At 33.4% G+C, this 17,277-nt stretch overlaps 1 protein-coding gene across 6 annotated transcripts in view; it reads left to right on the forward strand.

The window, feature by feature from the left end:
• The window catches only part of ANKRD31 (ankyrin repeat domain 31), a 107,400-nt gene that overhangs the window by 66,844 nt on the left and 23,279 nt on the right, over positions 1-17,277 (forward strand). For 5 of the 6 annotated variants that reach the window (XM_036225947.1, XM_036225948.1, XM_036225949.1 and 2 more), the window contains exons 18-21: positions 4,094-4,256; positions 5,980-6,095; positions 10,305-10,392; positions 14,692-14,788. In XM_036225947.1, the coding sequence (XP_036081840.1) occupies positions 4,094-4,256; positions 5,980-6,095; positions 10,305-10,392; positions 14,692-14,788 (464 nt within the window). The remainder of the gene's footprint in view (positions 1-4,093; positions 4,257-5,979; positions 6,096-10,304; positions 10,393-14,691; positions 14,789-17,277) is intronic. The other variant, XM_036225951.1, reaches the window with a different exon arrangement.

The following is a 17,277-nucleotide window of genomic DNA, read 5'->3' on the forward strand; positions in this document are numbered from 1 at the left end:
ATCAGTATCAGTTCTGTTACGCCATATAAATTTTATTCTTAAGTAGAATTTTTTATTCTTGCTTGACTACATGCATCCTATTTTCTTTTTCATCTTTTCATTTCTGTTTAAATTCTAATTTCTATATTAGGTTATTTTTCAAGATGTTCATGTATTCTAGCCTGTAAAATGTAGAGAACAAAAAGATAAGGAAAAGGAGCGTGAGAGAAGATAAAAGAAAATGATAAAAAAAAAATTATTTAAAACACACAGCCGAGTCTATGGCCATGCTACCGTGAACAAGCCCGATTCCATCTGATCTTGGAAGCTAAGCAGGGTTGGACCTGGTTAGTAGACCACCTAGGAAGACTATAAAGATTGTAAACTGACAAGGTCCTTGTAGTCTGTGAGGTCAACCAAGGATTACCTCTCCTAAAAAATAATAAATAAATAAATAAATAAATAAATAAATAATAAATCAAACACCCGAGATATAGAAAGCTATAACATTATCAACCAAATTGTTTATTTGACATTTATTGGAGATTCCAACAACAGTGCCAGAATTACATGTTCTTTTTAAGTGCTCATAGAACATTCATTAACATGGCCATATGCCAGGCCATAAAACAAATTTCAGTAACTTATAGGGATACCTTGTGGAAGTCCAGGAGTCCAGTGGGGAAGTTCTAGTAGACTGTTTGGAGGGAAAAAAAACAATCTAAGAATAGCCACATTGAAGAGAGTAGCATTTTCACTTTGCCCATGTCATTCTTTCCCCATGTCATTCTTTCCCCAAGGCAATATGACTTAGTGCTAGGAGAAATACCCCTGGCTCCCATGGTCTGCTATTTCTCCTGTGGGGGAAAGTGAGAGTGTGTGAGCACTTGATTTCCTCAGTTGAACAGGATGCTGCCCAAGAGGCCTATTTCTTTCTTGCCTCACCCAGATAATTAAGGCAATCTGAAGAGCTGGGAGAGGCTGGAAATACAGCAGCAAAGGCTTAGAATTCTCAGGGATGCTACTGCTTCATTGTTCTCCCTACTCATTGACCTGCTGACTCCATCAGGAAACCCCCCTACAAGTCTCTGGAGATGCCCGTTCTATAGTTCTCCCTAACTGACTCATGGGCACTCCCACTGCTCTGTGTACCTTACCCATATGCCACTCCCATGCTCCATACCACTAAACCCTCCCCCACCCCCATGGCTGGGCTCCCAATGTACACTCCTGCAAAGAGTCAGAGTGAGCCTTTGCCAACAGCTAGTAAGCAAGTATAGAACACGAGTATAACTGCGGGATTTTCAGGAATTACTCTAGGAAAAACAAACAAGAGGCTACCAACACCTGGCCTGGCTTTGTGGGATCAAGAGAAGGCATACAATCTTAAGAATTTCCCTTCCAAGAAGGAAGAAGTGTGGATCAAGCACATCCATAGAAAAGATCTGAAAAAGCCTCAGAATTCCTAGATGGACTGACAGATGAAGATATCTCTCACCCTAAGACTAGAGTAGGCAACTACTTATTCAAATGTGAACATGGCAATGCAAGACTTCAAGGAACATAAAAAATCAAGGGAACATGATTCCAAAGGAACACAATAACTTTCCAGTAACTGACTCCAAAGCAATGGAGATCTATGAATTACCTTACAAAGAATTTAAAATAATTGTTTTAAAGAAGCTCAGTACTCTACAAGAGAACACAGACAACTCAATAAAATCAGGAAAATAATACATGAACAAAATGAGAGGTTCAACAGAGATAGGAATCATAAAAAAACTTTTTTGTGTACATAAAGGTTTGTACTTGAATGTTCACAGAAGTTTTATTCATAATGGCTGAAAACTAGAAAAACTCAAATGCCTAGCAACAAATAAATAACTTGTTAAAAGTAATCTTTTTTCCTTAGAAACATCTTTATTACAGGTGTCCTTTGACACTTCTCTACATGCATTGTAGAATGAGCATAACTTCCATTGATTTAACAGTTTTCATACTAGCTAGCAAGTAGCCAGGATAAACTATTGATACACATAATTATATGGTCGAATCTCAGAATTATCCTGCTAATTGAAAGAAACCAGACACAAAAGACTATATAGTATATGATTCCATTCATATGAAATTATCTAAAAGGCAAAAACTGTAATGATTGAAGTAGATTGCTGACTGGCAAAGTCCAAAGAGTAATGGAAAAGAATTGGCTGTAGAGGCATAACGAGTTTTTTGTTCGTTTTTGTGATGATGGATTGTTTCTAAGTCATAACTGTAGTAGTAATTACTTCAGGAAAGCTAATTTTAAAAAGAAGATAAGGGGCCTATTTCTTCATCATCTAATTTTTGCCAAACTCTTTGTTCCTCAGGTCCATCCCATCATGCTACCAGGGACTGTCTCCCAACTTTACCTTTAGCCTTTCCTGTTCACTGCCTTTCAGCCTTGTTGTTTTCCTCTTAGACTTTTTTCCCCTTAATGAGTATTTCTGCAAAACAGCTGTTCAGGAGCCTCTCTCTGAGCCTAGTTCTTTGTGTCTTCTAAACTAGTATATTAAATGAATCCGTGTCAATATTTTAAAGATCAAGACTTTGTCTTAACACATATGCAGAATAGTCATTAGTAAGTGGTATAAGTTTAAGAGCCTAGAAAAGCTTTCATTTCTAAAAATAGCTTTCTCACTCCCCCATAGAGTGTTGGAAAGATGGTGTAAGGAATCTATTTTTAATCCCTCAGGTGACTTTAATGATCACTCAGACATCGAAACTACTGGTTTGAGACACTGCTCACCCCATCTTTTAAAATAAGAAAATAAAATACTCAGACTTTACTAAGATGTATATATTCATGTTTCATCAAAAAACTTTGCAGGAAACCTTTTCCATATGCCATTATCTACTGCCTCTCATTACCTCAGTTGGTGTTTTCACTTCTCTAAAGCAAAAATAGGGATTAGGGGACTAGTTTCATTAACAGCCCACTATGTGCCAGGTACTTTATAAGGGCTCACATTTCATCCTCATAAGTAATAAAAATAAGGTTCAAATGGTAAGTAACTTGCCCAAGGGCATAGCTAGTAAGTAGCATGAATGTGTTCTGTATGCTTGACTTTAAAACAAATGTGTATGCTATCTCTAGACCGATGGAACAAATCATTTCCATTGGTCCATTTGCTCCTAAATTTCTCTGCATTTCAATCTCTGGGCATAAGCAGAAAGAGTAAAGCTCCTAGCACACAGTATATCTCTATTTTAACAAAATACTGACCATGTTTTCCTAATCAGAAACTGTTTCATTGGTTTGAGACCCTTGCTTGCCTCATGTAAATGGAATCACTGGCTGTTTTTTACTAATTGACTTATAAACTAATTAGTAACCATCTTTAACTCTGATCAGTTACAAACTGACTTCTAATACACACTTTGAGTTATTTAGAGAAACTTTATTTATATTAGAAGCTTATTTTGCCCTTTAAATGTCACAATTTGTTTGACTTCAGTTTCCTCTTCTATAAAATAATGGGATTGGAGTAGATTATTTCTAAGTTTCCTTTTATCTTTAACCTTTGTGAATATAAATCGGTTATGTAGTATGTGTAATATATTTGCATAGATAATATTAGAATGAACATTAGGTTCTCAGCTAGCTCATAAAACCTCTTAGAACAGGTAAAATACCTGAAATGTAGTTGAAATAGAACTTCATTCAACTATGTTTAATGGCAATTTATAATACAGTTTATAATATAATATAGTCCTGAAGTGAATCTTGCTCCCTTCTCCACCTCATCTTCCAGCAGCTTGGGAAAGGACAAAGGGCTCTGTCAAAGAGATAGAATAAAATCCTCAGCACATAGACTACTTATGCCTTTTACTGCAATGAAGGCAGCATATTTGGTACTTTTATGTTATCATGTGTAGTCCTCCAATGGGAATAAATCAGGCCAAATCAGTGGATCCATTTATAGTTATTATATCATGTTTAATAAAAATTTCCTTGGCCAAAGTTTGAAAACTTTTTATGATAACTTTTAAAGGTCAGTAGTGGTATCTTACAATGAAAGCAGAAATTATTGATCTAAAGTGTTTATAGAGATAACTTTGGAAAAATACCTTCTAGGTAGCTGAGATTCTGCTACAACATGGAGCAAACCCTAATCAAAAGAATCAGAAACAGAAGACTGCTTTAGATGAAGCAGATGATGAAAAAATGAAAGAGCTACTAAAATCTTATGGTGCTATTGAGGTTGATAATAGAGATGAGAGTAATGCTGTAGTCACTGGTATGTATGTCAGTACTGCTTGCTGTTTTATACCTCTGCTTAGAAAAATAAAATCTTCATATTTGTTGTGTAAATAGTTTTACAACTAGGGATATGTGTTTTGTATGTTTATTAAACTCCTGAAAAGTATTATTTATTTTTAGAAGCAGAATTTCCAAGCTTAGTTTAATTTATAGGTCATATGATCCCATTGGATTGGAGTTACATTTTGAAATGAAACCCATATTATTCATTAAACAAACCTTGATCTCCCTAACATTGGGTTTGAGATAGAGATAGAGTGTAACTGAAACTACGCTCATTGGTTTACTTGTAGTAGGGCTGGAAAAGGTTGACATTATGCTACTAAAGTCTTTGTAAGATTTCATTACTTCAGAAGTAGTGATGATTCATTTAAAAGTTGGACTGATGTTCATTTTTAAAGACTCTAATATTCTAATGCTAGAATATGAATTTGTTAAGCAAATATATATGTGTTTAATGTATGTTATAGTGAAAAGAATATTTTAAAGACATGTACAGCTAGCAAAATTTTATGAACCATTTTTACCAGTAGTTTGCATTTAAGTTATGCAGTGAATTATCTACAAGAAGTAGGCATTTAGTGAACACTAATTTAGAAAATACATTTGTTGAGTACTTGCTGTGCAAACCAGGAACCTGTCCACAAGGTATTTCTATTCTTGTGGGGAGACCACCAAAAACAAGGGATTAAAAACAATTTATTAAGTGTTAAGGAGACGTTGTTCTTTTTTTCCTCATGCTTGAGCCTTGACTCACAGAAGAAACCCAGGAAGGTAATCTGACTTCTCTCTCTAAGAGAGGGAATGTTGGGAAAAGAATCCCTTTCACACATTTCTACCCCAGCCTACCATATCCTTACCAACTGTTGATTTTCAAGGGAGGAATCATATTATTGATACGATTGTTTAGAGCTAAGGATAATCATTGCGTCATATTTTACTAATAAGCTAGATCACATGTAAGTCAAAGTCAAGACTGGTATAAGGTTCCTCTTTTCATTGCTTGCGACTACATGATAAGTCCATAGAGTCAGGTCCTTTCTTAGAACTATAGCCATTTCTCTCCCCTCTCCACAGCTACATCTGAAGGTTCAGATCCCATGATTTATATCAGCTCAGCTTAAGAGAAGCCTTGCATTTGGAGTTAGTAGGCACTCTATTATACAGTGCTATATTTATTCCTACGTGTCTGTTGTTTCTTGTGCACATACTTCCTTGGTACTCCAAAGAGATGAGGGGCATAGGATACAATAGTTACATGGGAAAAGGGAATCCGGAATGGGAGAAGGATCAAGAGAACTTCACAGAGACAGTGAATCATAGTTGTAGTGATTAAGGGCATGGACTTTGAAGTCAGATTTTGTTTCAGTAATAGCTGTGTCACGATTGGGCAACTTCCTGAATCCCTTTAAGCTTCACTCTCCTCTTCTGTAAAGTGGTTATAATGAACTGCCTATCTCACAGGATTCATATGAAGATTAAATAGATGATTCATACAAAGAGTTTGGTGTCCAGCATGTGATAAGTGTTCAGAAAATGTTAGCTGTAATTTGTCAATTGATAATAAATAATGAGGTGCAGACCAATATTAAGATATTATAACTGCGGACTTAATTTATCTTTCCTATTCCTGTCATCATTATAATTGATAAAAAATGAAGCCACATTCTTTTTATAGTTTATAATTTTATTTTTTAAAGTGAAAGTCCCTGCTGTCCAGTCCAAAAGACATAACAAGTGTTTTTGTGAAGACCACAAAACTGTTGATTCACCTTCTCTTTCACACCAAGATGACACAAGAGAAAGCCTTCCTGTGGTGAGTGAAGTTGAAATCCTTTGTTCTTCAGCCTAGAAAATGCCTTTCTTTGAGCCAGCGAGACTTTAGCTATTGGTAGTGCTCTTTCCATTTTAAGGACATGCAAGTTGAAAATGTTTTCTGTCATAAGAAAATATAGTAAAATTGAACAGAATGAGCCAAGAAGGTGTGTTATATTGGTTAACTCTCAATTATCCGCATTGATTAAGAATTATAGATTAGCTGCTGTCTTTTACAACTAGGTTTGGTTCTTTGGCTACTTCTTGTTCCACAGATACTGCCACTGTCACAGTGCCTCTTCACTTACCCACTTCCTAAAAATATCTAGAATACATACTAGGTAAAGAAATCTGGTTTATCCAACCTGGATCCCACATAGTTTATAGTGATAATGTTTGCCATACAAGAAACTCCTCACTTAGAAACATATTTTTTACAAAAATAACATAGTAGTTGTTCAGTAATACATATTAATTAGTAAGATGTATATCTTTAGATAGATAAGATGTATAAAAACACGAAGTATACTAGATACTTCTTAAGCAAAGTAGCATCCTCAATGAAATATTACTTTGAATAGGAGTGTGTATATTGATTAGACTTCTCGTAATATACTTTCTGTTAGCCAGTGCAGAGGAGGGAAAATGTTATTTATTAAACCTAAATTATGATTAGTCATCTAACTTATATCTTAAATATTTTAAGTGGTATTCAAACTAAATTTCATTTGCCTCAGGACTTTCAAAATATTTTGTATTTTTTTCTGGTATCTGTTATAATGGATGAAAAGTCCACTGTTAATCTAATTGTCATTTCCTTATAGATAATTTGTCTTTTAATCTTGCATAATTTTAAGTTTTTCCTTTAGTCTTTTATGTTCTACAGTTTCACTAGGTTGTGTCTAAATGTGGATGTGTTTTTATTAATTATTCAAGACTAGACATCCTCCTTTAATATGAAGACACTTTTCTAATTTGTGTTCTGGAAACTCTCAGCTTTTAATACTTTGAATATTGCCTCTCCTCATTCTCAGTAATCTCCTTTTTTGGAACTTCTGTTTAGATGTCCATTAGACCCATCTCCATATCTCCTAAAATGTTTTTCATATTTTCCATCTCTTTAACTCTCCATGTGATATTCTGGATGATTTCCTTTAATCTCTGTTCCAATTCATTATTTCCTCAAATATTTCTAGTCTATTTAACCTATATATTGATGCTTTAATTTTAATGACTATGATTTTTATTTATAGAAATTCTGTATTTCCTTTTCAAATTTCTGTTTAAGAAGAAAACAGAAAGACTTTTCTGCTCTTATCTTACAATGTTGATAGCATTAAAAAAAAAATTGTATCCAAATATTTTTAAAGGGATTTTAAATTCGACCTTTATTTGTGTAACATGATTCTTTGTGTGGTTTGTAATTTTTTATTGTAATCTCATGTTAATAATGGTTGTTTACTATAGGAATTTTGATGTGCCTAGGCTTTGTGTTTAACATTTGCATCTGGTGGGGACCTAGAGGTTTGTCAGTGGTACACCAGTTTGTGCTAATTTCTTCATTTAAGTTCACACTAAACCACACATTGTATAAATTTAGTTCTCATATACATGTATGACAAAGGCTTGGATCTCTACTTTTCACCCTGGGTAGGTGACAAGTAGAGTTTTTTTAATTCTTATTTAACCCACTCTAGGCCAGTAGCTTTATGCAAGGACTCCACTCTAACCCCTCCTCATGTGGGCCTTAAAAACCTAGCCCTCGATATCTGTGTTTGTTCCCAATCCCCTATGGGCTACTGCTAGCTTCATTTCTAGAACCAGGAAATTTCCCTTTCTTTTTTCATTCTTAGCTGTGTGTGTGTGTTTAAAGCTTTCTTTTTTCATTCTTAGCTGTGTGTGTGTGTGTGTTTAAAGCTTATTTTGTCCAATGTTTCCATGTGTTTGTCGTAGACTGGAGTCCTCTATCAGCTGAGCCCACCATATTGACCATAAATATTTTAAGGTATATTTTCATATAAAGATTAGAACATTATGGAAAAACTGCTCTGTTATTATTGACTACATGGGTATTTGCTTCAGGAATAACGTATATCATTTTAGATGCCAAGCCACAGAGAAAAGGTAACGGAGATATAGGAGTCTAAAGAAAACCAACTTTACAAAAAAGAAAAAGAAAAACTCAGAAGAAAATGAGACTTTAAAGTCATTTAGGGTTTGTCTTTTGTAAATGTAAAATTGTTTTAGAGTATTGGAAGTTTCAAACCAAATTGGAGTGAGAAGTGACTCTGGCCACATACGAACGAGATGATCACAGCATGTAGCTTCCTTCTCTATCACCATATAAAATATATATAGAAGCAGTAATGATAATAATAGTTGGGATTCACTAAGTACTTATCATATGGCAAGCTCTCCTCTAAGTACTTTATATTAACTCATTCAGTCCTCATAATCCTTCTATGTAGGTTCTGTTATTACCTTTCTAATTACAGATGAGAAAGCTAATGTAAGAGGTTAAGTAACTTAATCTAAAATTACATTTCTATTAAGTAACAACACTAGAATTAAATTCCAGGCAATCTAGCTCTAAAGCCTGTGCTCTTCACCACTGCTCTGTATTGTACAAAATTGTGAAAGAGGTGTCAGAATCAAAGATGATTCTGCCATAGTAAAAAAAAAAAAAAAAAGCAAATCTGGAATAAAATTATAGGGAAGTTTTATAGTAAGCAGAATGTAAACTGTCTAAAGCTGCTTGTTCCAAAGACATGTCCTAGGTTAAGATCTTTTTAAAAGATAAACAAGAATAATGAAGGACTAAGAAAGGGAGTCTTGGAGGGGAGGTTATACTGTACCCTCTACAGTGGAATGTGGAGCTGGTGTGGAGTGAAGGGATATAGCTCATGGTGGCTGAGACTATGTGCATCCACAATATAAGGCAAAACAGAAAGCATCAGTTGTTTTCATTATCCTAATGTATAGATAGAGGCTTAGCCTGGGCACAGATTCAAACCTTTAGTTTGCTTTTATAAGCATAGCCATTCTATGTATAAAGAGATAAATCTCATTGTTTGTTTTACATATTTATATTTTATAGTTTTGATTTATTTTGTAAATGATGGCAGTAATTGGATGATTTTATTAACCAGTCCTTGATAATTTTCCATATCCTTGTGGGCACCAAAGTAAAATTTCAGAGCAATATACTTCAGAAGGCTTTGAGGACCTACACGTTTTAAAAATTAATGTGTATCGAGAATATATTAAAGGATAGATAATTTGAGCCGATCTATCAGTTTCATCTATTGAGCAACAACTATATATCCAACAGTGTGGAAACCATATACAAATGTAAAAATCATGCTCCTACCTACAAGATCTCATTATCTTGATGGAGAAATATAATTTATGAGATATATATATATTAATATTAAATCTGTAGCACTGAAATTCTTAAGTAATTCTGAGAAAGGATAAATTAGTACGAATTAGGTTAGTCAGAAGCTAACTATATAAAACCCATTTATGAGATGGGTTTTATATAATAATAAGCAATATTTATTGAGCTCTTACTTTGTGCTGGCATTATCCTAAGTATTTTACATGTGTTACTCATTCAGGCAAGGAGAGGAGAGTAACTTCCTGGAGTCACCCAGCTAGGAAGAGATGGAGCCAGAATTTATACCCAGTCACTCTGGTTTGAGAGTTCACTCTGTGATTCCATCTCATAAGAGAGGGTTCTGGGCAGAATAAATTGAAGATGTTCCAGGCAGGAAGATTAGTGCTGACAAGGGTATAAAGACATAGTCTCAAATCCCCTTTGTGAGTTTTTGAGTAGTGTTTTATATTTCTAATATTATGTGTGAGCTTTTCATAGAGGGCAGTGATAGTCATAAAGTCTTAAAGTGAACTCGTTGCATATGTTATCTTTAAATTAGTTGTGTTGAGTTGTTTTTTTCCTCCTACACCTATAATTTTGACAGAAGTCAATGAAAAATGATTCTTTATGTGGTTGCTACCCTTACATTCTATTTTCCAGGAATAGATATGCTTCAAAAATCAAGATATAGTTAAGTTTACTTTTTTCCCTGAATATGCAACATTTATACAGTTAAAATTAAACAAAGCATGAGTACATTTTGAACATAATACATATCAGAGAGAAAATCTGCCTTCTTGTAATGAAGTTTTGAGTATTCTTACTTGATAGCATCAGACCATCAGTGCCATTCTACAAGATATAGAAGAAAAACAAGAAAATTTATTGGAGTTCGAAATAAAAACCCCTGAAGATGCAGGTAAATATAGACTCATTCTTATGGACTCATAGTAAGTTTGATTATTTTTTACATCCAAGGTCATTGCTTCTTCACTTTTTTAAGGTACATGTTTATTTCAAAGCTCACAAGGGCTGAAAATGTGGCCTTTTTTATGTGAGGGTAAAGTGACAGGAATGATCATCAGAAGTCAATGATGCAAACTAGTAGTTGATATAATGGTTGATGGTGATACTTCTAGAATCAAAGTATAGCATGAGTAATTTGAGAGACACTCAGAACCATGATCAGAGATAAGCCTCTCCTGGTGATATGTTTAGATAAAAATGTGACAAAAAGCATAAGACAGTGATGAGAGATAAGATTGTGTTAGTTCATGGCTTTTCAGCTTCACCCAGCTATGACAGCTCTTAAAAACAGATGTGTAGTGGTGACAGAAGCAGAGCAAACACTCGTATCTTCCAAAGGAGCAGATGCGTCTTACTGAATAGATGTCTTCCTGTTTGCAAAACACTAGTGATTCAAAATAGTAAATTAGAAGACCGATATCACACCTAGTAAATCTTAATTCCTCAAAACTTCAGTGAATGTTTGTAAAACTTTGATAGCTCACAGCTATGTTTTCTTGTGATTTACAAGGTAGAAAGCAGCTCCTGATAGATGCAGATCTGAATTAAAAGTAGTTAACTAAAAATAAAGTACTTCATCAATCTTTTGTGTAGCAGGATACAGCTATTAGTTCATCTCTGTCCTAACTCAAGTTGTATAGCTTTTTAAAAAAATTATTTCTTTTTAAATTAGACCCATTCTACTTTTCATCCTAGCCTAACACATGGTACAAGTTGTATTTTGAGGAAAATAATACAAAATAATTTATACTCCCCAAAATATATGTGTGGTTCATATATTTTATTCAGTATTTCTAATATCTAATGCATCTAAGATTAATTTTCCAAGTTTATAATTTTTTTTCATTATACAAGGCATATAGTTACACCTCAAAAAATAATAAAGAGGAAAAAATATGCTAACATTACCTACCGTCGCTCCACAGTATTTTGATATATTTGTTTTCCCCCCTAAGAACATAGTTATAGTTATACCTCAATAAAATTGTTAAAAATGTAGTTTGGTCATGCTAGATATGCTATTCTTACATTCTTTTTTCCTGAAGTCATCATCCTTAGTGGTTCTACAGTATCATGTTCAGTAAATGTTCCATGGTTTATTACTTACTTTTTATTGTTGTTGGGCATTTAGATTTTTTTTCTAATTTTTTGCTACTATGCTACAATACAGCTTTTTCTGGATACAGCTTTTTCTGGATTTACAATTATCTCCTTAGGTAAGATTGACAGAATTGGAATTATTGGGTCAAAAGTATATAACATTTAAAAAGTCTATTGATTCATATTGATAAATTGAGTTTCTAAAGAATTACATACAAATTTGCACTTCCACTAACACAAATTAGTGTTTGTTGTTCTTTACACTGTTAATAGCTCAGCATTTTCATTTAAAATAATTTTACTAGTTTAATAACAAAATATACCTCATATTTTCATTTGCTTATTGACTATTAATGGTATTTTTTCACTAGTTTTAGTTCCTGTTTTGTGAATTGACTGTTCCTTTTTGTCTGTTAAAAATTGGAGTCATGTTATATTAATCATATTGTTTTCTACCATAACTGCTGCAAATACTTTTTTTATCCACTTAAATGTCTTTTTATTTGTAACATGTGTTAGTTTGTTCTTAAATACATAAATTTTCAAATTCTGTATAGTAAAATGTATTTTTTCTTTGCTATTTCTTTTAATATTTCGAAGATTAGAAACTTTTTTTCTTCCCACCCCCAGTTTGTATAATTTAATTTTCTTCTATTATAACCAGTATACAAATTGACTAAGAATGATCTTTTTTAGTTTTGTTTCACTTCTCCTTTAAGGGAGGAGAGGTAGCAAGGGGCCTGAAGTTCTTGGCTGGTGACTAAGTACTGACTGTGATTGGCTTCATCACTCTTTGACAGAGGTTTAAAACTAAGCCTCTTCAGAGCAGTTTTCTGAAGTTCTTCTGAAACGTCTACATGGGTGGCTCCTATGATGTGGCAGTGTACATTTTTTCCTCTCTGGCCTCCTCAGTCTCATCTCAGCTTCTATTTTTTCTGATGGTCCATACTACATACACTCTTGCCCTCAGGTAGAAGCCCTCATCAGCAGGATCTCAGGGTGGGCTCTACACCAACTCTTCAGAATCCTGGCACCTTGTACTTTTAGTAGGGAGCACAGTTAATTCCCAGCACAGCAGCAACTTTCTCTTTGCTTTGCTGTGGGAGCTCCTTGTTCTTTAGGGTCTTGACTTCTAAATGTTCAAAGAGAAAGCTAGGTATAAGTCCGTTATCACTTCAATTGAGAGTTATTATGCTCTCAACAATCCTTTGAAAAACTGCCCCCATAGGAAGAGAGAAGCCCCCTCACTTCTCACGTTTGCTTTTGAGGATGGAGATTCCCACTCAGTGAAGCAACAGCTCTCTAAAGAAATATCTTTACAAATTCACCACTTCCATATTCTTACATCTTCTATATCTTTGATCTGGCTGAGGGGTTCAAGAATAATAAATCCCATTTTGTACATTTCCTTATAAATTTTTATTAAAGATGTCTTGCATTCACTTTCATATCAGATGTATTTAGTGCCTTAACTTAACTGAGGCAGAAAAATGTTCATCGTGAATGTTTTGTTATTTTTTTTCTAAGCATTTTAACTTTTTCATTCATCTAAAATCTCTTTTCTATATATGGTATTAGATAAGGATAGAATAGTTTCCCCTCATAGGTTTTTCCTGCATTTGCCTACTCTTATTTGTTGAATAATTACTCTTATCCTCATTGTTTTATAATGCCTTATTATCATATATTAAAATCTTACACATATTAGGTAAATTTCTAGGTTCTTTCTAAGATACCATTGATTAATTCAAATTCAGTGTTGTCTCTTTGATACATAAGTACACAGTATCAAGATACATGTAAGATATCTTTATATCCTTTCTTATAGAAACAAACTTTTAGGTGACTATGATAATGTTATTTTTACAATGGTTTAAAATTCATTTGGAAAATCCAATGTGACAGGATATGTACATGATGTAAATACTTTCTACTAAATAGTATCAAATCTGCTAAACAAATTTATATCTAAATTCTTAATAATCATACTAGTTTTCCACTTGTTAACACTTGCATTACATTATGAAACTAATTCTTAGCCATAGTATTAGGGTGACAAAAACTCCTTTGGGAACACTGATTCTTTACTTTGAAATCATTTGTCTGATTTGGAAAGGGAAGTTATGGAACAAATTCCAACTCTGAACTCCTTGTTCTTTCCCACCACTAATTTTCTCTAGTTAAATTATTTAGAAAATATGTATTGGTCTAAAAAATTAAGCAAAAACTTAAACAAAGCCAAAAGTGAAATGAATAGTAAGTAGCTTAAAAGAAATAAAATTTATTCATCTAAGCCTTTCAATTTCCTTCTTGGAAATCTGTATTTGGATATAATCGAAATTTGTGGGTAAGTCCTGTGGATTGTGGGGGAGTGCACGATGCCTTTACTTGAGAGGCAGTGGAAAAAAGTAGGAAATATCTAAGTAATTATTATATATAAAGTTATTTTATATAGATCTAAGTGTTAAGTGTGAAGACAAGAACTGATAGCATGGTTCTTATTTTTAAATATGTATAATATGTAGTTATATATAGTACAAATATGTAGAATAATACATTAAATAAATATATTAAAAATTTTTACACACACAAATACCTACACTGCTACCAAAGTATTAACAGCTATCTCTTTCATGGAGTAAAATAGAGATGAAGCAGGGGAAGGAGTGGGATACTTCTACTTTTATTCTGTGTAAACATTCATATTGTTTGAAAAAAATTTTACAAGGATAATGTATTTTTTGTATTTAAAAAGCTAAATGATTTTAACAGATAAAATATTTATCTTCTTATTTATCTTCTTTATTCCCTTATTTCACACATAAGGAAGCTGAACATAGAGATCACATGACTTGTTTGGGTTCACAGAGCTCAGGCTGGCACAGTGTTCTTACACTTCAGGGTACTTCTATAGGGTGACGTAATTCAGTAAGCCTTGATATATATATTTGGGTCATTGATATTGGAGAAGAAGGCAGGGGAATGATCATTGCTTTTTAAAATTAACGATAAGGCTGAGTTCTTTGTGATCAAATTTAACATTTGCTAGCTCTCAGTTAACTCACTTTTTACTTTATTACCATGTTTCTAGAACAATACATCGAAAAGATGTTAGAGATAAAAGAGGTTATGGATAATGTGCTTGCCAAGCAAAAGGCCGAAAGGGATGATCTGGCTAAAAAATACAGGTGAGTGAAAAAATAGGAGTGCTTTAGAGTTTTCACAATTTATCCATTTTAAGCTACAATAGTAAGGCCTAGCATTTCTTAAGAATACAAATGTTTCTTAGTACCAAAAAATGACTTTATGAAGTCATCTAATCTATGAGCTGCATTGGGAATCGTACTTCCTAGAAAGATATTTTTTATCTTTATTACCTGAAATATTCAGAAAACAACATTTTAGTACCTTAAAAAGTTGTCTACAGCCAAGAATTTTATAAAAGCCTTTTTGGTCATGAGTCCCAAATCTAAGATTTTTTCCTTTGTAAACTCAAATTTTACATTTAAAACTTTTCCTTTTGCTATCATAAATGTCCTTCTGAGCAGTTTGTGGTTTTGTGTTCCTTTAAATTCTCAGGATTCTTAAGGAATTTTATCCTGATTATATTGGTTATATACCTCTTCACATCCTTTTTTGAGAAAGATGTTATATATTTTTTTCTTATTTAGGAAATATTTTTTTATTAGTTTTCATAGACTTAGCTACATATGCCCCTATTTTTTTTATCGTGATGAGAACTTTTAAAATCTATTCTCTTAGCAACTTTCAAATATATAATACAGTATTATTAACTATTGTCACCATACTGTGCATTACATCCCCATGACTTATTTATTTTATGCCTGAATGTTTGTCCCTTTTGACCACTTTGACCCATTTTGCCCACTACCCACTTCTGGCAATCACCAATCTGTTCTCTATTATATTTATGAATTTGGAGAGTGTGTGTGTGTGTGTGTGTGTATTTAGAATCTGCATATAAGAGATCATACAATGTCTGTCTTTGTCTGACCTATTTCACTTAGCATAATACCCTCAAGGTCCATCCATGTTGCCACATTTGGCAGGATTTCCTTCTGTTTATGGCTGAATAATATTCCACTCTGTGTGTATGTGTGTGAGTGTATCATATTCTCTTTATCCATTCATCCATTATCCTTATGTCTTGGCTATTGAGCATAATGCTGCAATGAATGCATATATCTTTTCGATCCTATTCTTTATTTACATGTAATCTTTCTGATTTTTTTATATTTTTGTCTTATCATTTAACATATATTACATACTCAAATTTTTTCTGAGCTTATTTAAGAATCAGTTTTTTATTTTTTTTATATAAATCTATATCCCCAGTTTGCGTTTTCTTTCTAGTGAATAAGTACCATAAATTCCTTTCTATTTCTTGTTTTTCCTGACAGTGTAAAGCATGTGAGCTTGTAGGACCTACAGATAGGTAATTGGCAACAGGATGTTTTCTAGGGGACTTTGGAGAAGCCTCGCTTCAGTTTTTCTTTATATCTTATGATTAACAAGATAACTAGAATTTTGGAAGATTCCTGATTAGTTAGCATTTCAAGTGTAAATCTTTATTAATATTGCAGTGAGGCATAAAATCTTGTAAACTAATGAGCACTTTTGTTTTTCTGTATGAATTCTTCGTTTCACAGTTTTTGATGTAATTTTGTTACTTTTTTTTTTTTCTATTTAGCTTCTTGCATTTTATGCTACGAGTTGTTTGCTAATCTGATTTCTTTTTGCTGCTTCTTCCACCTACATCCATTACTTAACACCCAGTCTACTTCAAGTTCAGGACCAACAACTCTAAACCATGATAGGAGAAACAAATATCTATATTATCACTTTTCTTAAAACAGCTGTTTTAACAGGGTGGTCCCTAATAGTCCCTGGCACCATTTCAAGGAGTTCGTGAAGTCAAAACTATTTTTCTAATAATACTAAGATGTTATTTGCTCTTTTTGCTCTCATTTGCTTGAGTATACAGTGGAATTTTCTTGAGGCCACTTTTCTTAATGTGTGATATCATCATTCTCATAGCTAATGGGATGTATGCTTGTGTGTTCTTGTGTTTTAAATTTTCCTTTTTTTATTTTCTAGAACAGGAAATATTTATAGATAAAACCCATATAAACAAAAGCTCTTTGAGTTCCTCAGTAATTTTTAAAAGTATAAAAAAGTTCTGAGACCAAAAAGTTTTGAACTGTGGGAAACAGAGTTTTTAATATCCTGAAGGTGATAGTGAAATAGGTGGGTATAACCAGAAGGCAGAAGTGTGGATGAGTCATTTCCTCTCACTTAGTCCTCAAGCCCCTGAGAGATGTGGTTTCGGGGGAGCACACAGGATAATGCTTGTCTTTGGACTTGAAAATGCCTCAGTACAGGTTCAAAGTACATTTACAGTAATTACTTGATGAACTGACTTGTCTCAGATCTAGCTCAGGTGTAATTACTCACGAAACAATCTCACTCCTTCATAGCTAATTAGAACTTGAGTAGAACTTGAGTAGAACTTACTCTCAATATTTACGCTTTAAACAAATAAGCAAACTTCAAACTTAATGAAAAGTGTTCCTCCTAGGCCATCAATTGCTACCTTCCAACTACAAGACTAGTAGATATCGAGATAGCCACCCAAGTTTTCTCTTTTAGGGCTGAC

Source organism: Rousettus aegyptiacus, unplaced genomic scaffold, assembly GCF_014176215.1.
Source record: "Rousettus aegyptiacus isolate mRouAeg1 unplaced genomic scaffold, mRouAeg1.p scaffold_m13_p_8, whole genome shotgun sequence".
NCBI lineage: Eukaryota > Metazoa > Chordata > Mammalia > Chiroptera > Pteropodidae > Rousettus > Rousettus aegyptiacus.